The following is a 27,971-nucleotide window of genomic DNA, read 5'->3' as shown; positions in this document are numbered from 1 at the left end:
TGGGGTGTAGTGGGGGATGGGCGAGGACACTGTTATGACTGGTGCTTGGCTGCGGGACAAACTCGCTGAGGCCTTGGTATGTTTTTTTTCTTCTCCCTAATCCCCCCCCCCCCCATCTTATCGCTCGGTTTCTGCGTGGAAATGCGGCTCCATGTTGGCGTGAACATATGAAACGGGCGAAGACATTATATTTAATCAACTCCGAGGACAGTTTCAGCATTTGCAAAACCCGGCGTGATTTTTGGTGGCTTTTTTTTTGAGGGAAATAGGTTAGTTACCGCTCTATGGTTGTGTTTCAATTACATGTGGACGGAATTATAAAATACCCTGTTATTCTAACATGAGTGAGCTATTAGTTTTGATTATTTAACGGAACACACGTGGAATATTTTTGCATAATGGGCTCCCGTCGTCACGGGTTAATCTTTATATTGATCTTTAGTCCGCGCCGCTTTGAAATAACAGTTGTTACAGGAGCTCATTTTTGCATGTCGGGTCACTCCAATGTGTCTAATGTCTGAAGCCGTTACAGCCTCTCAACGCCTACCTTTAGCTTTAATACTATAACCTTATCGTAGTTCATATATGTGGGAAAACCACCATTCTTGCAGTCGGTTAAAGAGATGACACGGTTTGACTTGAACACGAGAGCTGTGGAAGATATCGCCAATTGAGAGGTTTTTGTCCAAGTAGGTAGGAAATTGTAGCTAACTTGTTAGCATAGCATGCTAGGTTAGCTAGTTAGCTTGTTGGAAGGCTCAGAGCGGCAGCGGGCTGACGACCTCACTGTATTCGTTTGAAATGCAGTTTCAGAGAAGCTAACTTTACTCTGTTGTCGTGAATTGCGTATATTTTTGTATGAATTAAAAAAAAGTTACGGGTTAATAGAACTTTAAAATATTTGATTAGCAGATGCGGCTAAGTGCTTGTGAGGAGCATTAAATGAAGTACAGACCGCCTTGCCTGGCTGGCGTGTACTGACGGGTACGGCCGCCGCTGAGGCAAAACTAATGTTAACTCGCACGTTAGCTTTTGATTAGCTTTTATCACTGCACACTAGACACCACGTTAAAATTGCATCTACACAACTTTGAACTATTCTTTGGTGGTGAAGTTAAAGGGAATGAAACGCAAGTAATTAGCCTTCATTTGACAATTATATCTGGAATGCTAAGGCCGGTAGCGCCCTTTCGCACATTCGCATCTCCCCGTGACACATGACATGTGGACAATTGTCAGCCTACCTACAAATACAGCAGGAACTATTTAAGTCTATTTATTGCTACTCTGTTAATAGATGTGCTGATAGTAGAGAGTTTATTTTAAACAGAGTTGTCTTAAAGGCACTTGGGGGCAGTTTGAGTAATTTATGAGCACACACTGTGCTGATAGTGACTTGTCACACACCAAAGTTCAACTCGTTCATTCATCGCTAGCTCCCTGCAGACTAACATGATGACAAATGTATTTAACTTGGCTCCAGTCAGACAGACGACCTTTCGCCTAAAATGGTAACCAAACAAAATCTGATTTGCCCAGTTGAAAGTACTAATATGCAAAATACCACACGAAGAAGTGAGCAATTGTTTGTTAATATTCTAGGCAACAGCCGCCTTTATTACATTGAATCAACAGTGGAACATCTGTATTTCGTTTCCTTTTTACTATTTAAGTGTATTTAAGGCATGCGTCTCTTTTAGAGAAGTACTGCAGGGATTGGTGCCAGGCATGGCACACATATCCATTTTTGTGTATTCAGCTTTTTGCATTGCTGACCTAGATTCTCTCATTGTTTTGTGACACGCCCCTTCCTTCAGAGCATTTTACTCAGGTTGCCTTCTCATCCACTTGCTAACAAGCCATTGCTAAAATGTTTGTTCTCAGTAGGGTAATTTGTCATGACACTGATAGGGAAACTGTGTCCCACATGAATGTGTGGCAGGGCCTGTCTGGTTCTCAGAAAGCTGGAGCAGATTATTTACCTCCACTACATGGGGAGAGTTGGGCTGCGAGTCATAAGGGTGCCACTCATGAGTCTGACTTTTCATATCAAACTTAAAAGATATGAAAATATGTTTTGTTCACTTTGTTTGTTTGTTTTAAGGAGTGATTACACACCAAGCAGCTTTTGTATGTATAATGAACTGTAGTGTAGTTACTGATTTTGTAATGGGGCATTTATGTTTGTATTTTTCTTCTCCTAGGGGCTGAAAATTGTTTCCGAGGACAAAAGCGCTATGATGCGCCTCTGAGGATATCACGATCACATGGGTAACACATATCACTATTTATTGTCCTTCCTTTGCCCTCCCACCCCCTTCCGTAGGTATTGCTTGGTGTCTTTCTCTTGGTTGTGTTGAAAATTATATCGCTAATGCCTAGTGTAGGGACTCTTCTAAAGAAGAGCACAGCAGTCTTTTATCTGTGGTCTAACCAGAAGTCTAAAGTACGGAGCAGGATTTGGGCTTATTGCGGTAATTTCAGGTTTAACCCAGTGTTTGTCAGTATTACAAAGGGGTTGTATTCGTACAGGGTTACATCACCGTAGTAACTTATGCTGCAGATATAACCTATTTACATTTGAGATAAGAGATCAGCAGGTACAAAATCACTACATGCTGACCAGTCAGTTCTCTGTAAAAACAAACAAACAAACAAAATGTTTCATCACTCTTTGAAAATCCCTCTGAACTTGGTTTGTGGATAATACTTAGGGCTAGAGTGTTTATTTTCTTCCTCCTTCATTTTTTTTTCTCCTTGTTGTTCTATTTGCCTTGATACGTGAAGCTGACACTTTCTCTAAGCCTACTTTTGAATTCTGTTTTTATAATTATTCTTTACTTGCTGTTAAACACCATCAGTGCTGGAGTTGAAAAAAGAAAATTGTCTTACACCCTAAACATGATTTAGTCGTTCTGATTATCCCATGTCCTTAAGGTGTAACACTGAGAAGTCCCTTAACTTACACAGTATTTTTTCCAGCTTTTCTTCCTTGCTTTAAATAAGCTGCACTTGAAGAGTTACTTTTAGCAACTCTTTTTCCAGTTTCACTGACCAAAGCACTTAAACCACACACACATTTATACAGTACTTTCAGTACTGTAATTTGCCCCTTAAGAGCACTCTTGTAGCTGATTTGTTGGCAACAGCTGTGTTCCTTTCAGCTTGTATTATATATATTCATATTTAATCCTGGGAATGTTGAAATGACTACTTATGTGGTACAGGTCCTAGTAATAGGAATGTGAAAGAAAATGTTGAGAATCCAGCATTAATAGATATCACCAGGAATGTCCTAAAATTCTTGGATTTTAATTGAAGTTGATGTTTGTTAATGATGTGAAATATTTATTTAGAGAATACGTCAATAAATCCTCCTGCTGCTTTTACAGAACACCATTAATACCATGTGTCATTATAGGTTTACAGTATGGGAGTGTCTTTGCAGGGTTTTTTTTTTTTGTTTGTTTGTACGGCTGACTTGTATGTTGTGTTTTTACACCTGTACAACTATTTTAAACATTTGGTGGGTGGTCATTGAAACTTCATCAGCTTGGTCTGCTGAATGTCTAGTTTTAAAAGAATAAATGAGGCTGAAATGAGAACCAGAGAAACTGGAGAGAGAGAGAGAGCAAAGTGGCATGTAGCATGAAATATATGAATAGTTTGTTTATGACTTTAAATGTCAACCAGTGCTGCCAAATTATTGTTATAAGAGGTTATTTTATGCTTGTAATCTCTAAATTCCTGCAGTTAATCAGGCTCAGTTTCATGATAAGTCACATATTTAACTCCATACTTTATCTTTAGGAATATCATGTTGATGTTAGTGAAGCTAATAAGAGAGTGAATTATCTGAAGATGAAATGCAGACTAAGAAAACTCACACAGACAGTGGAATATCAATGACATGCAGGACGTTCAAGTGAAGGATCTGAGTCTTCTCGTAATTGAGGGGGAGATATTGAAGGACCTGCCATTGAAGACAAGCAGTATCACTGATTGAAATTTCAGGGGGTGGTGAATACATTAGAGGTTTAATATCACAACTCTATTATCATTTGTACTGGTGTAGCGGTTAACATATTTGCCTTCCACGCAAAAGATCCCAGGTTCAACACCAAGAGGGGACACAGTCTTGGCCTCAGGAGTTAAAAGTTAGTGGACTCCTAACTGTGAGTCAAGCTTGGAATAAGGGCGCAGCTGGAAGTATCTTCTCTTTGTTGGTTCTTCCTTTTTGACCTCAGAGTTGTTCAGTCTGTTTTTCTATGTTTAAAATGGCTTACCTGTCTCCTCCACGTCTCATCAGGCCCTTGCCTAATTAAGAGTGGAGTGGGTTGTCAGCTTTTTTACTGAGGGATCCCCTCCCCTCAGTGTTATGTGTGACTGAACCTGCAATGATAAATAAGCACATTTGCAGGTGCAGTCACATTGAGCCCTAAATTGAAAATCCACACAGCATCCAAAAATGTCCTTCTTTTTTCTCGCATTAATGAATAATTGTATTCTATTTATTTATTTTAAAAGTAGAACCTTGAGTCTTACATTAGCTGGTATAATGTTAGCATGTAACCAGCTGTTGTTGTTGTTGTTGTTGTCCAAAGATGGGAAGGTGGCATGTCTAATTTGCTAAGAATATACAATTGTAACATGTTTTCTTGTGTTAGAGCTCTGACTGCAGTTTAGGAGATGAAGCTTGAGGTGAGAAGAAAGTATGAGGTGGAAATCAGGCAGGGGAGAGAGGAGTGATGGAGGCGATATGATGAAAATAAAAGAAGGCAAGGCAACATGGTGGCTTCCACAAACCAATGCCAATATGTATTTGTCTATGTATTTATGTATTCATTCTAAGTTGATGAGGATGCATCAGTTTGTTAGAAAAATGAATTACACACCCATCTGTGTATATTTATTAGTGCCATAATTTTTTTTCTATCAGATAATCTCGAATTACTTATTCTATCTTTAATCTTACTGTGAGTGGCTATGTGACAGACGTAGACCTGTTAGTTATTGTGACTTCATGTTGTCTTGGAAGCGATACATAAATGTTAAAAGGTCTAAACTATTAAGATTGCCATGACAGTCTTTACAGAAAAGTGACCATGACTGATATTCAGACGAGAAGCCAGCATGTTCAGATGCTGTCAGATTAATCAAAAGAAATGCATGTCTGAAAGGGTTTTGGGTAGACAGCTGACTTATGATGCTTAAGCTTTGGGAGTTATGTCTCTGAGCTATTAAGCTGCTAATTAAAATTTCATAACAAGTTTGAAAGTTACCTAAGAGATACTCATAACTCTTTGCTCACCATTTAGACCTGACTGCATTCAGCTTCTATTTATGTTCGCTTTTAAAGATGCGGGTGGCTGCTGGAGTTTTCTAATGAACAATAGGTGTTGCTACTCAGACTGTACGCCACATCAGTTCAGAAATGGGAAGATGGGAAGGAGTCAAAACTGGAAGCAAAGACATTGGCGAAGTTATTTTTCCACAAGGTCTCGTGTTTTAAACTATTGACACATCCCCTTTTGTATAATCTGTGAATCACTGAGCTTCTGTATTGGCAGTAAAACCCAACACGATTGTACACTCAGGTTCTGCACAAGCTGGGTTATAATAATCAAGAGGTTGAAGTGACACCAAAACTGCTGCTGTCACCAGCAGATGTGATGTCACGTTTGTGAGCATAAAAGCTCACACAGCAGGAGTGCTGCATCAGCTTACATTTATTTGTGCTATAACCATCAAACAGAGATTTTAAGGTGAAGACAGTGCTGTGACAGTAATACACTGGTGGCAAGGGGTGCATATTTTATTGAAATGTGTTGTTAGTTGTCATTTTTTGTTTCCTTCAGTAGAGCTTATCGGAGATTGTGATTTCTTTCAGGCTTTTTGCTAAGTTCTAGTCATACTGCTTCATTGTGAGAAAATGTATCCCGCAGGACTTTCTGACCACCTTGTTATGGATTACTGAAGGACTTGTACCAGATTCCAGCCCTTTTGGTTGAGTTGGTCTTGGATCTGAGCCTCTGGGATGTGGCAGGAGACATGTTGACTTTTTCAGCAGGCTGGCATCGTGGAAACAGTAGATGTTCTGTCCCTCGTCCAGTCTCCTTGTTTATTTCCACAGTCCCATTTAAACAGTGCAGGTTCTGCATGAACAAATATGGAGGACAGACACAAGTACTCGATGGATTATTGCCGAGGTTTAAATCCCATCTTTCCCAGACGTTTCAGTATAAAATAACCTGTCTGCCTCGTGAAGGCGGCTGGTAATTATTTCCTGTTGTAGGTTAATGAATGGAAACTGGTGCCCTGCCTAGAGCTAAGTGGTTTCTGCATCCACAAATAAAGAGGAACAAGATGTCGTCATTTATCAAATGACATTTGCGATTGCCTACTTCTGTTTTTGAATATCCAAGATGTAGGTCAAGCAAGTTAATTTATTTTTAATGATTTCATTTAAGGATTCATTTTCATTTTCAGTGCATGTATGACCCTTTTAAAACTGATTTAGCGCGCCAGAATACCAACTAATGTTTTTGCAGTCCATTTATGTTGTTGTTGATTTTAACACATGAGTGATCGAGATGTGTACCACTAGAACTCGTTTGCACTTCACTTCTGCAGTGTCTAATACCACTGGCTTTTAATGAACTCTGTGCTTTGTGCTTTACTTTTACAGGCTCCTATCCTGTGCTGACCCAATGGTTTAATCACCAGGACTAAAAATGAGCATAAGCAGTGATGAGGTTAATTTCCTGGTTTACAGATATCTGCAGGAGTCTGGTATGTCCAACAAATCAATATTTGATCAAACAGCTCTGCTTGCTGTTGTAGTAATCGCAGTGTTAGTAGTTTTAATATTTGGTCATGAATAACTTTTAATCTTGCAGCATTTGAGTCTGTGGAAATGAACTTTGACTTCATCCTACTTTTTGCATGATCCGTTCTTCCCGCAGGCTTCTCTCACTCTGCGTTCACCTTTGGCATAGAGAGCCACATCAGTCAGTCCAACATCAATGGAGCCTTGGTGCCCCCTGCTGCCCTCATTTCCATCATTCAGAAAGGCTTGCAGTATGTGGAGGCTGAAGTCAGCATCAATGAGGTCAGGGTCTGTCTTTGCATTGCTATCGACTGATTAGTTCACACTTGAAACATGCTGGAAAGAATGGGTGTAGTGTTTACTTATGTGTCGATTGCTCTGATAACAGTGTGACCACTTCAGTTAGAAATTCTTTTTGGAAATCATGAATGCCAGACCACCTGGCTTGTTATGAACACACTGTTAAAAAGCCAAAATTCATGTTGTTATGGAAGGGGTGAATCTTCAGCAATAATGCTGCTTTGCTTATTTCAGCAAGGCAATGCCAAACACATGCTGGCCGTGTCACAGCTGCTTGGCTCTGTTAAAAGAGCCTGGGTGCTAAACGGAGCAAGTAGTCTCACAGTCAGACCTGTTCCTCTTTATCACATTCAGTTTTTCAAAACTAAGATGGCTACTGTCAACGTGCCAATCTTCCAGCTTCCCCTTTCCCCCCCAATTTTCCACCCAATCATTCCAACTCCTTTGGTAATGGGGTTAAATAACACTGTATGTTCTCTTTGTAGGACGGCACCTTATTTGACGGGAGGCCAATCGAGTCCTTGTCTTTGATTGATGCCGTAATGCCAGATGTGGTCCAGACCAGGCAGCAGGCCTATAGAGACAAGCTGGCCCAGCAGCAGGCGGCAGCGAGCAGTGGCAGCAGCACGGGGCCACAGGGAAGCACCAAGAACGGAGAGGGCGCTGCCAACGGGGAGGAAAATGGATCCCACACCTTAGCCAGTAAGTTTAGCTCATGGTTGTAAACAATCTGAATCAGCTTGTGAACTACCTGTTGTGTTTTCTTGTCGCATGCAGGATGTTATTTTGAGCTAAATGTCTGATACACAGTTATAAAACAAAGGAGTGTTGGCACATTTTCAAACATGAGTACACAAAACACCTAGATGATCTACTTTTAGTGAGGCAACAGTACAACCTGAATTAATGTCACAATCAGGTTATGAGTCAAAAAATTTTTTTTTTGCTAATTTCACTAGAATGGCTTCATAATATTCTGAAAGATTGCATCTTGTTAAAGCTAACCTCTTTGATTTTTATTTTATTTTTTTGCATGATTCTGTCTGTGTGACCGGTTTAATCTTTCCCGTCATGGCTGCGTCACAGTTTGAGGGTTTTGTGTAAAGTGCTTTTGGTTTGGTTGGTTTTGGCCTGACTGTGTTGTACAATGGGCCGACATATCCTCAGCATAACCATGTATAATATCCACAAAGCTTATAAAGAGGTTATACACACACAATGCGGTAATATTATGTTGAAGCACAGTATGTATTACTCTGCGAGGCTCCCGACTACGGTAGCCATAATGCTCCGACAATCCATCAAGCGGTGCAGCTTCATAGCTTAGCAAAGTGGTACTAAAACATTTTTGACAGATTTTTGAGCGCCGTGTACCACATAAAATCGGTTCAGTAATAATGATGGTGCGTATGAAAGCAAAGGCATTGCGCATATGCATTTTACCCATATTCTATCACAATATTTCATTTTCTTATCATTGCCCAACATTATACCGATATTACCGTGAGCGGTATGATGTGGCCCAGCCCTACCTGCAATAGTTCATGTGTGCTGGAGCTTTAGGACTTCAAGAACGCCGATGACCTACAATTCAGTACACTGCTTAAATGCCTCCACACTGAGGATCCGGTTCCTGCTGTGTGGACACAGTGGTGTTAACCATCTGACCTCAGCACCTCGTGCTTGCGGTTAAGCCACTTTTTATGAAATAAGTTCAAGCGATGACATACTCGCGTGCTGCTGTGGGAATGCTGTGGTTTGTAGGTTGGGTGATGTCAGATTCCCATCATGACTAATCTTGTACAGTGTGATGCGGTTTGCTAGGCTGGTTGTTGCACAATGATGTTTAGTGAAAACTGGTTACTCCTTTTCAAATTAACTTTTGTAGCAGTAGAACAGGACTCTACTTTTTCTTCTTTGCGTTCAATGAGAGGAAACTAGCATGTGCTCATATAACATACCTTTTCATTATTTTTTTCTCATCATTCATGTATTTGCTTCTCTTTTCCTGCTGCACTGCATTCGCTTTGCTTTCTGAAAAATTGCACAGTACTTAAAGAATACTCAAGTTTTTGTTTCACACTCCTTCCTGTAGATCACCACTCGGAGATGATGGAGGTAGACAGGGATGTGGAGATCCCCCAGAGTAAAGCCATGGTCTTGAGGGGCCACGAATCGGAGGTTTTTATCTGTGCCTGGAACCCAGTGAACGACCTCCTCGCCTCTGGGTCAGTATTACAGTTTTCTGATGCAAACGTGGGATTGTTATGGGCGAGAGCTGGCGCAGCTAAGCGTGTTTCTTTGAGACCTTCACATTATCACCTTTTCACCTTGTAATTCAAATAACCAAAATGATTTAGCTTTTCCTTCTTGTCTTTTTTATATCGGTCGTAATTTAAGTATTTTTTACCCAGAGTTCACTCTTGATGATTTATTATAAAGAGTCCAGATCTGTAAACATAGTTGATCATTTTTAAATGGTTGATTTATAAAAAGAATAACTTGTGTGGAATAGTCAGTGAGCTTTTATCACAGCTAAATGAATGTTTCTCAGTTAGAGGAGTGTTTTCCTGGACATTTGCTGGTGCACTTCAGTGTAATCACCCGAGATTTGCAGTAACACGTTACTTTTTTCAATTAACAAGTAAAGTAAGGGATTACTATTGCAAAACAGTAACTAGATTACTGTTGCTTTCCCATTAGCACGCTGTGTTACTGCGTTACTAAACCTTGATTTTGTTTATGAGAGTGTCTAATGACAATGACGTCTGAGTGTGCGACATCCGTGGCAGCAGCAGACGTGTGCAGATCAACAATGGATAATATGGAGTGTGGGAGAGAGTACGACCATGCAGCGTTTAAAGCTGGGAAGTACTGACATTACTCTGAGTTTGATTCCGTAAAAAGTGACAAAAACATTAGCGTGTGTTGTACACTCTGTGTGGGAAGAAAAGTTCTTTCTACAGCAAAAAATTTTAATTGAAATCTGAGCAAGTACCGAGCACGCTGCCACAGGAATGTGAAATTCAGAGAAACCCCCAGAACCCCTCACTGACATGACCGCTGCAGCACCGGGCAAACCTCCAACAGCCCCACTCCTGCGAAACAGGTGAAAATAGACTTAAGAGTGACAGGACTCAGTGCTGCTGACTCTTTGACTTTATTTATTTTGTGCTGTGTTTTACTTGCTTCTATTTGAAAGAGTGAGTGTAAACACAAAAAAATATTTTATTTTATATGCTGGGATATGCAGAAAATAGCTTGAAACAAATTTCTTCAAGTGAGAGAATGTTGCATATTTTTTTAATTTTTGCTCGATGCAATGTGCATAAAGTTAAAAGATTAAAACAAATAAAACAAGTTTTAAAAAGAGTTTTTCATTTGATTTATATGATGGATTATGCAGAAGAAATAGAATTGGGCTGAAAGATCTGGTGTTTTTTTTAAAAGTATCTAAGTAATAAAGTAATTAATTACTTTTGAAAATAGGTAAAGAGTAAAGTAACAGGATTACTTTCTTGGAGAAGTAATCAATGTAATAGTAACTATTTACTATATTCAAGTAATTTGACCAACACTGGTAAAATTTCACACGCGTGGGACTAATAAAGGTTATCTTATCTTATCTTAATCACACAGAGGGAATCTCTTTACATGGGTGGAGTATGTATTCAAGAACAAAACATGCTGCAAATGTGACACATTTTTCAGAAAACACATGAATCCAACGCAGCAGATTTCCTGACAGGTGTTGATTTATCCCTCACTCACAGATAAAGTGACAAGAATCACTTTTGGTGTTAACCCTCTGGGGTCCAGGGTATAATTGGCCGTTTTTGACTACTTTTGATCTTACCTCTATATTTCACATTTAAAAACTGTTTACCTTGCCTTGTTTGGTATCATTATTTTCAGCACAACCTCAAATATCTGAAATTTATTTTGTCATTTTGGCATACTATATTAGCACAATTAATCTAAATTCAGACAAAAAAATTCAAAATCCAAGTAGAAAAAAGTTATATTTTTTACTGTAAAACCTGCAAACATGTTTAACGAATCATTTTCATAACTTGAAATGCAAATAGAAATTGCACATTTCTAAAAAATTATACACAAGTTTTGCAAACAACAAAGTTATATGGTACCATTTACCTAAAAATGCAGCCAAGGCCTCAGGCGTTTTTTTTATTTTATTTAACCATTTAACCAACTATTTACAGAACAATCACGTGTGCTGCATCAAAAAGAAGGCACACGAATTATTTGTGCCAGTCCAAAAATAGTTTGTTCAGTATAAGACAGAGGAGAACAGCACAGGCCTAAACCCTGCAGGTCTGACAGCAGGAGGTGTATCAGTCTAGTTTTCCATGTGGAGACAGTGTTTACACTGGAATCTGCCTTAAATGGCTTTTTTGGAGCAACTGTGACAGTATAACTGACACACAATACAAAACAATAACTATACAACACACTAACTATAGCCTCTAAACACGCTAAATATCATTAATGTCCCACATGTGAAAGCTGTGTCGTCTTAAAATGGTCATGTGATTTTGACGCGCCGGCGTGTCTGTCGACCCCAGAGGGTTAAACACAATGTTAAATTCTTCTCTATTTGCTTCAAGTGTCAAACTCTGTGCACTTTATTGCCGTTTTACAGTCAGTCTATCTATAGCTGGTGGCTTTTTTATGGCTTTAAAACCAGGCAGATAACCTCAAGAGTTGCACCTGTTAGGTAAATGGGCCGTACATTAAACGCTGTATTTGCTCTACTCTTATTTAATTACTCGGACCAAAGTTTGTTAAACTCTTAGTCAGACAAACCCACTCATAAATCAGCTCTCTCTGCGGTTACATCAGACACAAACTTCTCCACTCCTACGCTCCACTGTTTGTCAACATGGCTCAAGGGAAATGCCTGAATTTTTCAGCAGTTGAACAAGATGATATAGAAGAATAATGCATGCAATCCAACAGGATGCACAACCACTATGTGGACTAAAAAAGGCGAAAAATAACGATCATCTGAAAGAAAGCTCTGTTCAGCAGGAATTAAAAGCTGAAACATGCCAATAGCATTTTAAACCTTTTTTCCAAATTAAACCGGCGAGTCTTAATTTATAATGGTAGGCAACCAGAGGTAAGTATTCAGCTGGCTGTTTGCTGTGTATTCAACAGTCTTGCTCCTCAGTATGTGCATGCGTCTTAAAATAAAATGGAGAAAAAAAGCGATTACATCTGGAACAATCCTGTAATATAGGAGGGTCTGCGTAAAGGGCCAAGTATCCACATAAACCAACGTGAATGAGTTTTGTGCTTGTAAAATCTCTTTCTCCTTTTTCTTCAACAGATGATGTGAAAAGTTTTGATAGGGATTTTAAAAGATTTTGGATTTGATGATTTGGGTTCAGGTTCGATAAAATGCCTTTAAACCCCAACCCTACTCAGGAGCAATGATGGTCAGTTTTATAACCTTATCAGTACCGATTTTAGAAGTCCAAGTCATGTGGGTGTGCCTAACGCAAGGTTGTTTTGACTCCTTCAGGTCCGGGGACTCGACAGCACGGATCTGGAACCTGAGCGAGAACAGCACAGGCGGATCCACCCAGCTGGTTCTGAGGCACTGCATTCGGGAAGGGGGCCAGGACGTACCCAGCAACAAAGACGTCACCTCACTAGACTGGAATGTGAGTGAAAGTGGGATTGTGTCAAGTTAAACTGTGGAACCCACACACTAACACGATCATACTGAGTGCTCTGTGTTGGTCATCTAGTCTTCGGGTGTGGGTTTGTGCGCCTGTGTGCATGCTAATAAACACAGCTTTATCAAGAGGCATTCCTTCTAACTATAGCCATGTATAAGGAGGCACTCAGATGAGGGAAAAGGCCTTTTCCATAACCAAGCTGCAAACATTTTGTGCTCTTTTACTCTTATATGTTCCTGTTACCATTTTTTTTGTAGTCAAAGTCGATGCACAACGCTTAAAATGAGCCTCATTCATTTACTCATAAATTAGTCATAATAATTTGGCTGCACCCAATGACACCACGCTTCTTTCCTTCAGAGCGAGGGGACGTTACTAGCAACCGGCTCATATGATGGCTTTGCTAGGATATGGACAAAAGACGGTAAGACTCTGGCATCTTCTGCATCGTAGCATTTCAGGCGTTTGTCCCTGGTCTCTTTCCAAGTGGCATTTGGTTATTTTTTTTCAGGTAACTTGGCCAGTACTTTGGGTCAGCATAAAGGCCCTATATTTGCACTCAAGTGGAATAAGAAAGGAAACTTTATCCTTAGCGCTGGTGTGGATAAGGTGAGACACGTTGCTTTTCTTTGTATTTTTTTTATTATTATTTATGAATATTTTTGGGGTGGAAATCTTCGGTCATTGGTTTGGATTCCTGGTCTGACTAAAACAAACAATTTGAACACATTGTCTTGGGTTTGATTGGTCATTACTCAAAATATTGCCCATTTTTATAGAATCAAATTTAAAAGCAGAAAATTCGTAATGATATTCTGCTATAAAGGGAAAGTTAAAAATGAATTTGCATAAATGATAATTTAATGACAATTATTTTCTATAATTTTCTTCCTTTTAGCAATAGCAAATTGATGCCATGCACGTCTGTGTGGATATGTAACATAATCAGGTTGTTGTATGTCATAAATGTGAAGGGCAGCGTTTCATCTGAAATCACAAAGCTATTTGTTTGTCCAGTCAGAATTATCAACACATGGTTCAACATTGCCACCTAGTGTACAGAAGTATATTAAAACCTTGTCACCTTGGGATTCTCATGATTGACCAGGGGCTGGCGTATTGTGATATAAAAGTTTCGTCATGTTTGTGATATAGTGGTGTAGTTTTGTATTTTCTCTGCTTGTGCAACAAGCAAAATATGAAAAGATTGCAAGATGTTAAAAAGAGAGTGTTTTATTCTATGTAATGTTTTTGATTGTTTTTTATAAATGACACTAGTTCGTCATAAAAAGCATCTCTATCTTCACACAGACGACAATTATTTGGGATGCACACACGGGAGAGGCGAAGCAACAGTTTCCTTTCCACTCAGGTGAGTGACAGGAGTCAGCTGGATTGTTCACATGACGTTTCCTGGAGTGTTTCTGTTTTTAGGCATGCGTTACCTTTAGTTGAACTGCAGTGCGAGAGCACAGTGAGAAGACCTTCACTTATTTCTGTCTAGTTTTTCTGGACATTGTGACTGAGCTTTGATCCTGTGATATTCAAGCTAGTATATCTTTACACACAAGGTATCATTTCAGCTTTAAATGAATAGACAAAGCTTTTTTTCTTTTGTTTTGTTTTAAAACCATATGTTGATCTGATGATCAGATCTAATGTGGAAGGAAGAAATCTTTACCGTGATTTGTTCGTTGTGATCTTCTACGTCAACTTACTGCTACATCAGCCTTAAGCTATATCTTTACCTATCCACAGCGCCCGCTCTGGATGTCGACTGGCAAAGCAATAACACATTTGCCTCGTGTAGCACAGACATGTGCATCCATGTGTGTAAGCTGGGCCAGGACAGACCTGTAAAGACCTTCCAGGGACACACGGTGAGAATAGAACACTCCAGTGTTTGCACTCCATTGCACAAGTAGGAAAACAGCTCTGGTGCTCAAATGCGCTGTGTTTGATCAGTGACGTGCGGTGACTTTTACAGAAAGACAAAGGGAGAAGGTTGTTGCCCAGAGACACAAACAGAAACATGTTCCTTCATTATTTAACAACTGGATCAGATTAAAACATTTATGCTGCCTGTCTACACTCCTTCCTGGCTGATGACTTGTAAAATATTACTTTTCTAGTTAAATGAATATCTGCTATACCAAAATGATTTACTATTAGCTGAAACTGACAAGTGTTAGATGAAGTTTTCAAACCATTCCTTTAGGTAGAGAAGCAATAAAACACGGTATGATCTGTATAATTGCAAAATTGTATCAAGTAAGTATCAAAAATAAGAATTTTTCAAATATTGCTGCTGCATGAATAAAAATGTTTTTAAAAAGTGTAATAAAATGTGTTGATAGCAAGAAATCAATAGAATGAAAAACGTTGACAGTACGATTAACTTTCAATATCTAAAATGTTAATGACAAATAAAGGTGGAGTGTTGGTTAACATCATCAAGTCAAACATCATTGTCACAACTTTCCTTGGTAATGTACTAAACAAGGTAGTATCAACCTTTTCACTCTCCATTTTCTCTACATCACACACGTTGGCCACACTGATTAGCAAGAGGCAACTCGGTGATACTTGTTTACTTGCTAATACTAGCTGTGCTTCCACACAAAGCCCAGATCTGACTGATCTCAGAGCAGTAAAGGCAGAGCCAGGTCCGCTTGACCCGCACATTGGTCTGATCAGTTGACAATAGCAGACTGCGGCCACAAGATGGCAGTAAAGTAAAGGTGAATGCAAACTGGCAGGGAGCTTTGTGACAGCTGTCTGAGATGAAAGGAGAGGGATCACTTTACAGTGGTTCAGTTAAATTTATGTCTATTATTAGGTTTGACTATATTTAGATGGAACATTACTGTGTTACATAATATCAGGGTGGCACTCCCTCCTTTTGGTTTCTTATAAAAGTTATAGTGCTCATAAAGTGCATTCAGTCAGTGGTAAAAAAAAATTATCGTACCATTATGTGTCACTGCCATTATCATTTGTCTCTGTCATAAGCTGATGAGCCTGATAGGCTGGTTATTAACTAATTTATTTCATAGAAATATGTACTATGCAGGTCAACACGATTGTTCTGCAAATTGTTATGGCAAAGAGTCTGTTTTTTTTTTTTTTTTTTTACCCTTCTCATTTTTGGCCAGTTTGAAACTAAAAATGTGAGCTGGAGTAAATTAAACCTTAACCTTGGAAACGATTTGTTTAAAGTCTTGAATTTAGAAGAGATTTTTGTTTGGTCATAAGCCAGTGTTATCCTCATGTAGTGTATTGTATTATCTGTGGCCATGTGCGCCAGTCAGACTTTTTGTTTACACTCACGTCTTTCTCACCCTAGAATGAAGTGAACGCCATAAAGTGGGATCCTACTGGCAGCTTGCTGGCCTCCTGCTCCGATGACATGACCCTAAAGGTCGGTTCACTCAACGCAATGAGGCCTAACGGAAAAGAACAAGCCGGGCCTTCATAGGAACACTGTATCCCAAGTAGGGCTGCTCAATTAATCGAATTTTAATCACGATTGCGATCTGGGCTTTCAACGATCATTAAAAATGACTGAGCTGATTATTAGCCCCTCCCTCATGCTTTACTCTCGCGCTGCTCCGTGTGGCAAATCGAGCGCACCTCTCTGCAATTCGAACACGCGTCACAACAATTAAGAGGACCCTAGGGAAGCTCGGAAAGCTAAGCAGAAGTTATTTGGAGAGGAGAGTGACTGCCGTTGGTTGAAAAGAGAGGTAAAAAAAAAAAAACTTCAGTGGTGTGGAAACATTATGGGTTGGTGGAGTCAGACGTGGATCAAGTAGACACAGTGTGTAAATGCTATGGTGTAGTAGCTGCACCACAGAGCAACACTGCAAAGTTCACTAAACATAGATGTTTACATTTTTCATTTATTTCTTATATTGCAAACATTCGCACTGTTATCAGTATTTGCACACTATTTTATATTATTTTTTTAAAGTCATTATTCAATACATTGTTATTGTTAACCCTTTAAAGCCGGTCAGAGCAGCACGCTCTGTTTTGTGTAACTATTTTTAAATCCCTGTAGAACCTGAACCGCTTAAGCTAGCACAATAAATTTTTTTCCATATGAAACCGGAGGAGTTGTACTTACATCTCATGCCATCAGCTTGTCCTAGGTCACGGTTTCCTTCCACATATAGCTTTGCAAAAATTGCATAAAAAGCGCTTGCAGGAACAAAAACATAATATTCCAGAAACACTTCCCACATTGAAAAAGACGTCAACACGAACTATCGCATTTCCTGCCCGAAACCGGAAGTGACGTCATTTTCGCGGAAAATGTAGTTTTTTACTTGTAGGCCTTAAAAGCCTATACTGGTGTTTTCATAAGACTTTTCTGAATAGTTTCTGGGATGCTTAGAACTCGAATTGCACTGCTGGAAATAGTTTATTTTGATGCACATGCTGTTTTCTTTGCAAATTTGCATCATAGGATTGTTTTTTTGTTTTTCCTGCAGTATATAAAAATTGCTGTGTCTCCAAAATAAAACTATGAAGACACTCAAAATAAATTTCCTGTTGTTGTAAACTATTTTTTGCAACTTTTTTGTATTTAAAGTTTTGAGGGATAAACCTCATAAATTTCGCCAAGTAGAAATATATGTAAAAACAAAAAACAAAAACGATTTTCAATTTTTTTTGTAGTTTATTGCACTTTTTTGCAATTAATGTAGTTACTATGGACTTAATGCATACATATTTTTAATATATGGGCTATAACAGTTGTATTGATGTATAGCAACTTGAAATGCTCCCACAAATGGCACTACAACATGTAAAAAAAAAAATAATATAAGCTCTGGCGGACTTGGTTCTATGGTAGATCTTAAAGGGTTAAATAAATATCGTCAAATAATCGAGATCTCAATTTCAGTGAAAATAATCGTGATTATCATTTTTGCCATAATCGAGCAGCCCTAATCCCAAGCGTACATTACAAGTTAAATTAATAGCTTTTAAATGTTGCCTTGATTTTCTCTCATATAGATCTGGAGTATGAAGCAGGATTTGTGTGTCCATGACCTCCAGGCCCACAGTAAAGAAATCTACACCATCAAGTGGAGCCCCACAGGCCCTGGGACCAACAATCCCAACGCCAGCCTCATGCTGGCCAGGTAAGAATCGAATGAAACGTGTTCCTAGTTTTTCATCTTTTTTTCTCTCTATGTCATGTGTCAAAGGGGATTTCTATTTATAAGGGAATGTTAATGGTATGTAAATTGTTGTTGGTGGAACACCTTTAGAAAACAGTCACAGATATAAACAGATTGTTTATAGTAAATGGCCTTTTTAATACTAACATTTTGGGAGTTTTTCAGTTAAACGTAACTATGGCATGAGAGTTAAATGCTTGTTTGTTTGTCTGAGATCTGATGTATCCCTTTGAAAGAACAGTCCAGAGAAAAATGTTTGCTTTCAGTTGGATGTGCTCAGGATTTGGACATGGTTCACTACACAATGCAAATAAGAGTTGGCTGTGCATTAGCCAGCATTATTACTTCCTTGTATTTTCTCTGAATTCAGAGTTCATTAACTGCATGTTTAACTGAATAAAGAATCATTGTAAATAATTAAAGCTTAGAATGAGTTATAGGTTTGTTATTGGTAACATCGAGCAGCCTAAAAAAAATTCATCTTCATTTCTGCGTCTGGGATAATGCAGCTCTGCCATGTTTGCTTCCCATCAATTACTCTCTGGACTAGATTTTTAGATTTATTTAGGGGTGGGTTTCAGTTTCCGTTTTAAGTAGCAGTCATGCCACTGACGCAGTGTATTTTATATCTGGCACATGGTTCTTGACACATGACCCTTTGCATCCTCTCTCGTTCCCCTCTCTCTGCAGTGCGTCGTTTGACTCAACAGTGCGCCTGTGGGACGTGGAGCGGGGCGTGTGCATCCACACTCTGACCCGCCACCAGGAGCCCGTCTACAGCGTGGCCTTCAGCCCAGATGGCAGGCACCTGGCCAGCGGCTCCTTTGACAAGTGTGTCCATATCTGGAACACTCAGGTCTGTGATGCTACCTTCAAATTAAAAGCTGATCTGGTAATACATGCTGAACCACAATATTCTAAAGATGTTGCCTGTTATTGATGAATCTGTGCGTGTCTCTCCAGACGGGTGCTTTAGTCCACAGCTACCGAGGGACAGGTGGGATCTTTGAAGTGTGCTGGAATGCAACAGGGGACAAAGTAGGAGCCAGCGCATCTGATGGATCGGTGAGTTTTGCTGCCTGAGAGCTTCATCACTCCCAGTAGTATCCACCCACATGTGCTCTAGCCTGTGTCTACAACTTTCACACCACCTTCCTGACCATAGAAATGTGTCAGCCCCATTTAATATAGGTCTTGCCAAGCTGTTCTGATAGAATGGGCTGGGGGTCTACTACAAGTACATCTGCTGCTAGTATTACAGTAGCAGAAGTATTTGGTCATTTCTCTCGCTTAGAAACTTTCCTAAGCAAAATTGACTGTTTGACTGTAGCCATGACCTGAGCTGATTATTCTATGAGCTGTCAGCTAACAGCCTCTCATAAATGGTGAATTCAGAACTTTCTTCATATTTGTTGGATTTGTTAGCACTTTCGGCAGCCATGAATAAAGCACTTCAATCTGAAGGCTTCATTTAAAATGCTCAATCAGGGCAAGATTTATGGTCATCATGGCATCAAATAGCCGTCTGTCTGTTTACAGATGCTTCTTAACCAAACTCTAAAAGGTTTTTATCTGCATTTGAATGAAACTGCAGAAGTCCCATAAGAGGTTACAAGGAAGCGCAGAGTTGCATATAGACTTTCTTATGAGGGGATTGAAAAGGCTGGAGTACATCTACTGCTGAATTATTTAATTGGATTATAGGCTGATATTGATAGCAGAATTGTTAATTGGCCTTAGAGTGCTGGCTTTTATGTGAGCTAAAAGCTCTGTTGTGTATGAAGCAGAGCACTGTTAGTAGTGTACCTTTCCCCAGGCACACCGAAAATGTTGTTCTTGTAGGTCTCGTGCTTTTCAAACATTATGCCTCTGCATTATGAAGTATTTGTCTCTTGCAAACTGACACAGCAGTGGGAATGGAAACATTCGACTAGTAAGCAGCTACGTGCTAAGCAGTAGGAGAAAATGAGGAACAGTGTAGATATGTTTCCTGTTTTTTGGGGCACAAAGCCAAAAAAAGGGAAAGGAAATTTGAACTGTTTGTATTTTTGTATTATTTCAAAGTACCCCTCAAGTTGAAATGCTCAACTTATGCATTCTATTGCTCATTGTGGCACAAAGTTACATTGCTCTAGCAAGGTACTGTATAGTATGTTTATAACATAACATCCCGGACTGGACCTTCCTATATAGAGTATGTGTCCTCTATATGTACCTATCTTGGACCACTCCTGAGAAAGACTTAAAAATGTTCCTTTTCTATTTTGCAGTTTGAAAGGTAGTTCGGTTTTATTTTGAAATCCATGCTTTTATTTTGCAACAGGAAACTGGCGCAAAACCGTTAAAGGGCTTGTTAGTAACGTTTGTTTTAGGATATGATAAATAGTGTGCCTTAAAGTAGGGCTGCTCGATTATGGCAAAAATGATAATCACGATTATTTTCACTGAAATTGAGATCTCGATTATTTGACGATATTTATTTAACAATAACAATGTATTGAATAATGACTTTAAAGATTGTCAAAAAATAATATAAAATAGTGTGCAAATACTGACAACAGTGCAAATGTTTGCAATATAAAAAATAAATGAAAAATGTAAACATCTATGTTTAGTGAACTTTGCAGTGTTGCTCTGTGGTGCAGCTACAACACTGTAGCAAAGTTTACACACTGTGTCTACTTGATCCACGTCTGACTCCACCAACCCATAATGTTTCCACACCACTGAAGTTTTTTTTTTTGCCTCTCTTTTCAACCAACGACAGTCACTCTCCTCTCCAAATAACTTCTGCTTAGCTTCCCGAGCTTCCCTCGGGTCCTCTTAATTGTTGTGACGGTGTTCGAAATGCAGAGTGGTGCGCTCGATTTGCCACACGGAGCAGCGCGAGAGTAAAGCACGAGGGAGGGGCTAATAATCGGCTCAGTCATTTTTAATGATCGTTGAAAGCCCAGATCGTAATCGAGATTAAAATTCGATTAATTGAGCAGCCCTATCTTAAAGTGAAAAATATGTACATTTCCTGTGCCAGTTTGTACCTGGCTGACAGTGGCACAAGGTTTATTAATGTTTCCTTTAATGGAATAAGTTATGTGCAATCACAATGTCGTTTAATAGAGTTTATGTGTAGTTGTAAGTTAGTGAGGTGATATAGTGAATTGAGTGATGTAAATTTGATTTGTATGCTATATGTGAGCAGGAGAAATTTATTTCCTTGATATTTTGATGTTATGGTAGTTATATTGTTGGTTTTGTTTTGCTCCTAGCTCTTACGGTGTCTTCACTGAATATTTCAATAAAAACTTTTCCAATAAAACCTCTGTGAAGCATCAGTATAAGAGACCATCATTCAGTCAGGGATGCTACACCGTTATCAGCCAAAACAGTAGAACAATGACACAAACTGCTTAGCGGCTCGTCCTGTGGCTCTCAAACTTTATTTTTAAGCTGAAACAAGTTGCCATATTTCCTACGAAACACAATTTCCATACGCTACCTAAAATTTGTGTTGATCTGTCACCACAAACCGATTTAAACTGTGACAAACAAAAGCGGTTAGGTTAAGTGAAGCAATGCTTTTGAAGTGTGAAAGGCATTTTGTGCATTGTTGAAACAGGCTATGCAATGCTGCTGATTTTTATCACTTTGGTTGATCGTGTGCTCATTTGTGGACTTTTTTGTAAAGGGCAACTGACATTTTGTTGTAGAGATGATTTTGCTGTGTGTGAAGAAGACTGATGTAGAGTGCTGTGGAGGTTTCCAAACTGAGGAACTTGTTTGTTTGAAATGTTGATTCTATATGTTTTAGAAAATGGCCTGAAATCTATAGATTTCAGATATAAGCCATCTCAGCTTCAACCCTCCTTTTCCGCAACCTACTTCTTCAGAATTATACATCTTGTCTTTCACACATGCTCTGAATTAAGGATATGACTGGCTGAGTAGCGTCACGTGGAACGAGTTCCTGCCATTGGTCTGTTTGCGTACATACACTGATTATCATAAAGACAAAGGAAAAAGTGGTGCAAGTTAAAATAAGCTTACTGTACATATGAGAAAGAGTCAAACAGAAAGGGTCTTAAGTTGGACTGTTGGTGCGCTAAACTATATGTTTATTATGCTGAAATGCCCACTAGTCTTCTTCACACTGCAGTGCGTTCAGTTTCCACAGTATCACACAGGGTTCATATGGGTGCTTGAAATCCTTGAAAATGCTTGAATTTTAATGTTGTCTTTTCAAGGTTTGAAAAGTGCTTGAATTTTAGATGTGGTGCTTGAAAGTGTAACTGTATTTCATTCACCACAAATAACTATCTGGTTGAATAGTTTTCTTATCAGATAGAGAAACAAAATGAGTCGCAAAATGTAAAAGCAAAATTTCGCGATCTGGGCTCCCTTGCGCCTCCGTCTCTTTCAACATGTGGCCCCGCCCCTCCCTCGAACAGTCGGGCATGAGTGCGCTAACATACCTGTAGGCTGCTGTTTTAATGAGTGTTTGATGGAACAAATGGCGGAGTTTGCGCTTTCCAGTCGCATGATAGGTGAGTGCTAGTAAATAATTTTCCAGTATGCATACGTTACACACGCTATTTATTTATTTTTTTTAATTATGATTATTATATTGCTGTCAAACTCGCTGGAGCAATGATTGAAATGCACTGAGTGTGATGCAGTATGGCAGCGCTTTTATGGAATATGCTGTGAACTTAGCTAACATTACATAGCAGTAATATGAGTTAATTTACTCAAGTGAAAGCTTTAAACATTAGCCCGATACATAACTAGCCAACTTAGGCTTTCTGATTAACCCTCTGGGGTCGACGGGCCCAGAGTCTCCATTTCAACTTGGGTCGAACGTGCAGATTTCAAACTATGTACCAGGTTTTAAATTGTGTTGATAGGCCACGTAAAACCGATGGGTTTTTTTGGGGGTTTTTTCTGAATAAAACTGTCGTTTACTCCGGGAAGAAACGGTAAAAACAGCGTTTTCTAAGGAGAGCGCTAGCAAACACGCTTTGATTGTGAGTGAAAAAAGAAAAAACACTCCTTCCCTATTGGTGGAAAAATGTACCGTGTGGAACAATCAAAAAATGATATGGCAACATGTGGCATTTGGTTGTTTGGGAAGAGGGGGAAGTTTTAGCAGTGAGAGAGAGAGAGTGAGCGAAAGAGAGAGAGCGAGAGTTTTGCTACGTGAGAGGTTTGTGACGTTTGCCGTGTTTGGAGTCTCAAGTTAGTGTGTTGTCTTGTGTAGTTAGTGTGTGGTGTAGTCGTTGTTTTGTTTTGTGTGTCAGTTCTACTAGTGAACGTCACAGTTGCTGCAAAAAAGCCACCAAAGGCAGATTGCAGTGTAAACGCTGAGTGACACGCCTGCTGTCAGACCTGCAGGTTTATCCCTGTGCTGTTCTCATCTGTGTCATAGTGGACACAAACTATTTTTTGGAGTTGCATAAATAATTTGTGTCTTCTTCTTTGATGCAGAACACCTGATTGTTCTGTAAATAGTTTGAAATGGTTATATAAAAAAAAGTCTGAGCCTTGGCTGCATTTTAGGTAAATAGTACCATATAACTTTGTTGTTTGCAAAACTTGTGCATTTTTTTTTTTAAATGTACAATTTCTATTTGCATTTCAAGTTATGAAAATGATTAGTTAAACAAGCTTGTGGTTTTTACAGTCAAAAATATCACTTTCTACTCATGTTTTAAGCACAATATTTAATATTTACAGTATGTCAAAATGAGTAAATAACAGATTGGCAAACTGCCTGTTTATTTAAGGGAGATGAACAAAGTACAGTGGAATTGTACATAATAATATGACAGATGATACATTCAATAGATTTTAAGTAGATGCTTGTGCGTTCTTAAAGTCTCATATTTTGAATTGAACTATGTGATCTGTTCAAAGCCTCCCAGTCAGTGCTGTTCTCCATGCCTGTCTGACTGTACATGATGTTATTAGCACAAAAACACTTTAAAGGTGATCATTTAGGACTTCAGCAGTAATACAGACAGCAATGTAGTTAGTGATAGAACAGTTTTATTGGGAATTAACTTAAAAAACAAACAAACATCTGTCTCCTATTTTCTGTCACACAGGAAAGAAGCATCAATATCTGATGAGAAGACTTATTTATTTCTTTTGGGGGGGGTTTTCAACAGGAGAAGAATATCTCTAACAAGTTGATTTGTTCACATTTTCACATCTTAATTTTCAAGTGAAATGTGCATGTTGAGTTTATACTCTATGTATATAAGGCGACCGTCCTTTTGCAGTATTTTTGTGTGGTGCGTTTTTCTGTGTTAACAAAAGGGGAACAAAGGTGTTTAAGTTCACCTAGGATGATTTGTTTTAATTTCACATGGTCTTACTGAGGTGATGCGAATTGAAACATGCACTTTTTTTGGGAGGGGGGAGGGGACAACACAGTTGTTTAAACATGCCACAGGGGAAGTATGGCCCTCTGCTCTTTTTGGGTTCTGATTGGAAAATATTTGTACACCTTGAAGCGTTCACACAGCTTCTGACTACGGCAGAAACTGAAACTGGGTGACGTTTTGTCTAACCACATATGCCTTCCTGTTTGACAGGTATGCGTACTAGACCTGAGAAAATGACACTCATCGGGGGGAGCCATGGACCGACTACGAATGTGTACATAGCCAAAATGACTGTCCCTGCCTGTCCGCCACACTGCTGTAGTCCTACAGATGCCATGGCCCGCTGTTACAGCCAACTGGAGCACGCCCTCCATCAGACATAGACCCAAGGACCACACCATGGCAACAAACAGTTTATATGAAAATGCATCAGATACGCCAGGTCTGCATGGACATCAGTCTTTGCTCCTCAGACCTGCAGGAGTTAAACATTTCTTTGTTATCACACAGTATAAATGTGTCACCACAAGCAAACCAAAACACCAGGATTCCTCTTGATTTCGCTCTTTTTGTCCTTTGTATCCGACTTGTAAAGACTTTTGTTCTCTGGTGTGTGCATATTGCATATGTCAGCATTTAGTGTCCTGTGGACATTGTTGTGTTGAGTTTGGACTTTATTGGTCTCTGTAAATTACATGGGAGAGAAGAGAGAGGAGATGGGAGATGTTTTTTTGTTTTTAAAGAAAAAAGATGTTTGTCTTTTAAAAAGTGGATGTTCAGAGTCGTGCATTTGGAGATAAATTCATTTACTGCAGTCTTTGAGGTTCAAAAATGCAGGTGTATAGTTTTGTCAACTCTATTTTTATCCAGTAGGTTTGTTCCATTTTTTGCCATTTAAAAAAAACAAACAAAAAAACTAAATATGAAGCAGTTAATCAAAGGTTGAACTGTCCTTTGTTTGCAACCTTTATCCTCAGAAATGGTTTTCAGGTAATCACAGTTCATCAGGTTGTGTTGGTGCCCTGAAGAATTCAAAATCTCCTGGCTGAAAAATGATCTGTGTAGCTTTTAACACTGATGACAGCAGTGCTGTTGAAGAGCGGTCAGCTTCAGGTTCACGTCTTTGAAACTCACCTCGTCCTTGATCTGTCGGTGCAGATATCACTTGGTGACAGAGACGGGAAAACCAGCCCATTACTTCATCGGATTTGTACAATTAATAGTCCTAATTGCACTTGTTTTCTCAGTTAATGGCTTGTTGCTGTCCATTGTTTTTCATAATGCAGCTTTGTTGGTCTAATTGCTTCTCGATACCGGAAACAATTAGACCAAGATGATCTGGAGTGTTGTTTCCTGCTGTTGTAGTAGTTGACCAGCATTAACGTACACACACACACACACACTCTGGAGACAGGCTGTGTTCAGGCCTATGCACGGATAGACTGTGCTTTTGTGTGCAGTGTTCAGAGTTGGCATTTTGAGTCAAGTCTGCTTTTGAAAAGCAGACTCAGCATAGGACTCGTAACGTGTTGTTAGCTCAAATGACTTAGAACGCGTTCAGTAGGAAAAATAAGGTTAGCAGTGTCTCGTCTGGCTCGTTTTTGAGGCAAGTCTGTGTTGTTAAAATGCAGACTCTCAGCATAGGACTTGTTGTAACATGGTATCTGCATATAATATATATAAATACATTTATGAATATATATCTATGCTACTACAGGGGTTTTTGTGTGTGTATGCCACTCCTACGTTATGGGTGGATTTTAAAGTAACCTTTTCAAGATTCATGAAATACAGTACGTGATGTTCTTGTGCATCACTGACAGTTGTGACCACGAGGAATGGTTTTTATTTATAAAATACCATTAAACAGTTAGAACTAAATTTAAAAGAAAAAGACAATGGTAGATTTTTTGATTATTATTATTTTTTTAACCTGCACTTTAGGTGCAAATGGAGAAACTGTCTCAGGCACATCTGATTTAAGAAGTCCCTGAGGACGGCTCAAATGATTTAGAACGCGTTCAGTAGGAAAAGTAAGGTCAGCGGTGTCTTGTCTGACTCGTAGGACACTTCAACGTTGAGATAAACTAACTTCATGGCATTCCCGCTCTCATCTCGTAGCCATAACAACACCCTCGGCTAGATATGTGCACACACGTCGCTGGATAATTCAGAGGTTTTGTTCAGCATGTTACTTGTCTTTTTAAAAAAAAAAAAAAAAAATACTGAAGCTGAACTATGCTGAAGTTTGCTTTAATACAGTCAGCAGTACTTGGAGTGAATCACAAGTACACTATTTCAAATGATGTCTATGACGGTGGAATGGTATTTTATAATGGTTTGTTTTTAGACGATAAGCTTTTTACGCTGCATTCAAGTGTGTTCGCGATTTTATTTTATTTTTTAATTTTTGTTCCTTCCAAAAGTACTAATTCTATCTTTGCTAAGTTGGAGAGCCCTTGAAGGTTTTGTACTGATCAAAACTTTTGTAATTTTGATTTATTTGTAGCTGTATACTCAAAAGGAACAACAAAAAGAAAAATCTGGATTTAATTGTCGATGTATTATAACACAACGTGTAAATACTGATTTTAAGATTTGTTGGGGTTTTTTCGTCTTTTCCCTTGTACTCTCTTTCTCTCTCACTCACATGGCTGCAGTCTGCAGCCTCCTGATCAGACTGTTGTAATATCACTCAGATCTCAAGGTCTAGAATAAAATCTATTTTGATAATATCAACGTCTTTGATCTTTTGCTTGTTGATTTCCTGTGTCTGAGTCATTTCTCTGGTACTAATTGAATGAATGTGTGTGGTCAATAAGCATTCTTTCACCTGTGTGTGAACAAATGTCACTCACTGCCCTTAAACCTGAAAACAGTTTTTTGTCTAGTTTTGTATTTGTTTTTTACTGATGGTGTTCCAAGCATTTGACAGCTAGGATGACTGGAGAGAAACGGCAATGCGTTACAGCATTTAAGAAACAAGTGTGGTCTTCAAAAAAGTGACGGCAAACATGAGGAAGGGTTTTTGTTTTTTTGTGAGCAAGCTTAAATCTATTTTCATGTTAGGAAACTAGATTAAGATCTGAAGTTTCCTGTAGCAAACAAAAATATTGTTTTCTAGACCAGTGTTGTGGCGCATGGAAATCAGATATCCAGTACCTCAAAATATTGTTTCCTAAGACCAATTAAAACCAATTTCCATATAGAAATGTCAAACATAACAAAACATGTTAATTCATGCACTCAGTACTTGGCTGGAGCTCATGGGAGTTGGCTGGTTATGACCACTGGAAAGGTAAGAACATGGTTGCCATTTTTGGCACTGTGGGCCAGTGCAAAGTCCCGCTGTAAAAGGAAATCTCCATAAAAAATGTATTCGTTTATTTCCTATGAAGTGCTCTGAAATGGCGTTGACTTTGGACTCGATAAAACACAACAGACCAATTGTGACGAGCACCAGTTGATCACACGGCACCTAAAATCCCCACAGACTGGACTTAATATGACTCCAGACTTTAAGACCTGGATTTCCTTTTGACCACTGGGCAAACACTTC

At 39.0% G+C, this 27,971-nt stretch overlaps 1 protein-coding gene across 6 annotated transcripts; it reads left to right on the top strand.

The window, feature by feature from the left end:
• tbl1xr1b (TBL1X/Y related 1b) lies at window positions 1-27,147 on the top strand. 6 transcript variants are annotated; one of them, XM_085438411.1, is made up of 17 exons: window positions 459-689; window positions 2,205-2,271; window positions 4,668-4,778; window positions 6,689-6,792; window positions 6,966-7,111; window positions 7,615-7,831; window positions 9,225-9,357; window positions 12,678-12,819; window positions 13,198-13,261; window positions 13,349-13,446; window positions 14,149-14,209; window positions 14,596-14,717; window positions 16,184-16,258; window positions 17,863-17,990; window positions 18,720-18,885; window positions 18,993-19,094; window positions 24,623-27,147. In XM_085438411.1, exons 4-17 carry the CDS (start codon window positions 6,735-6,737, stop codon window positions 24,647-24,649), a joined length of 1,539 nt encoding a protein of 512 aa, XP_085294537.1. In that variant the 5' UTR covers window positions 459-689; window positions 2,205-2,271; window positions 4,668-4,778; window positions 6,689-6,734; the 3' UTR covers window positions 24,650-27,147. The 6 variants fall into 6 exon arrangements, with proteins under 6 accessions (XP_085294535.1, XP_085294536.1, XP_085294539.1 ...); XM_085438409.1 differs by lacking the exons at window positions 459-689; window positions 4,668-4,778 and adding an exon at window positions 1-76; XM_085438410.1 differs by lacking the exons at window positions 459-689; window positions 4,668-4,778 and adding an exon at window positions 134-269.
• Window positions 27,148-27,971: the final 824 nt, after the last annotated feature.

The sequence above is a fragment of the Copadichromis virginalis genome, linkage group LG18 (genome assembly GCF_057382275.1).
Source record: "Copadichromis virginalis isolate Kocher_CV1m ecotype Utaka linkage group LG18, C_Virginalis_male_GT1.1, whole genome shotgun sequence".
In the NCBI taxonomy this organism is placed as follows: Eukaryota; Metazoa; Chordata; class Actinopteri; order Cichliformes; family Cichlidae; genus Copadichromis; species Copadichromis virginalis.
The sequence above is the reverse complement of the archived record's forward strand: the minus strand, read 5'-3'. Positions and strand labels throughout refer to the sequence as shown.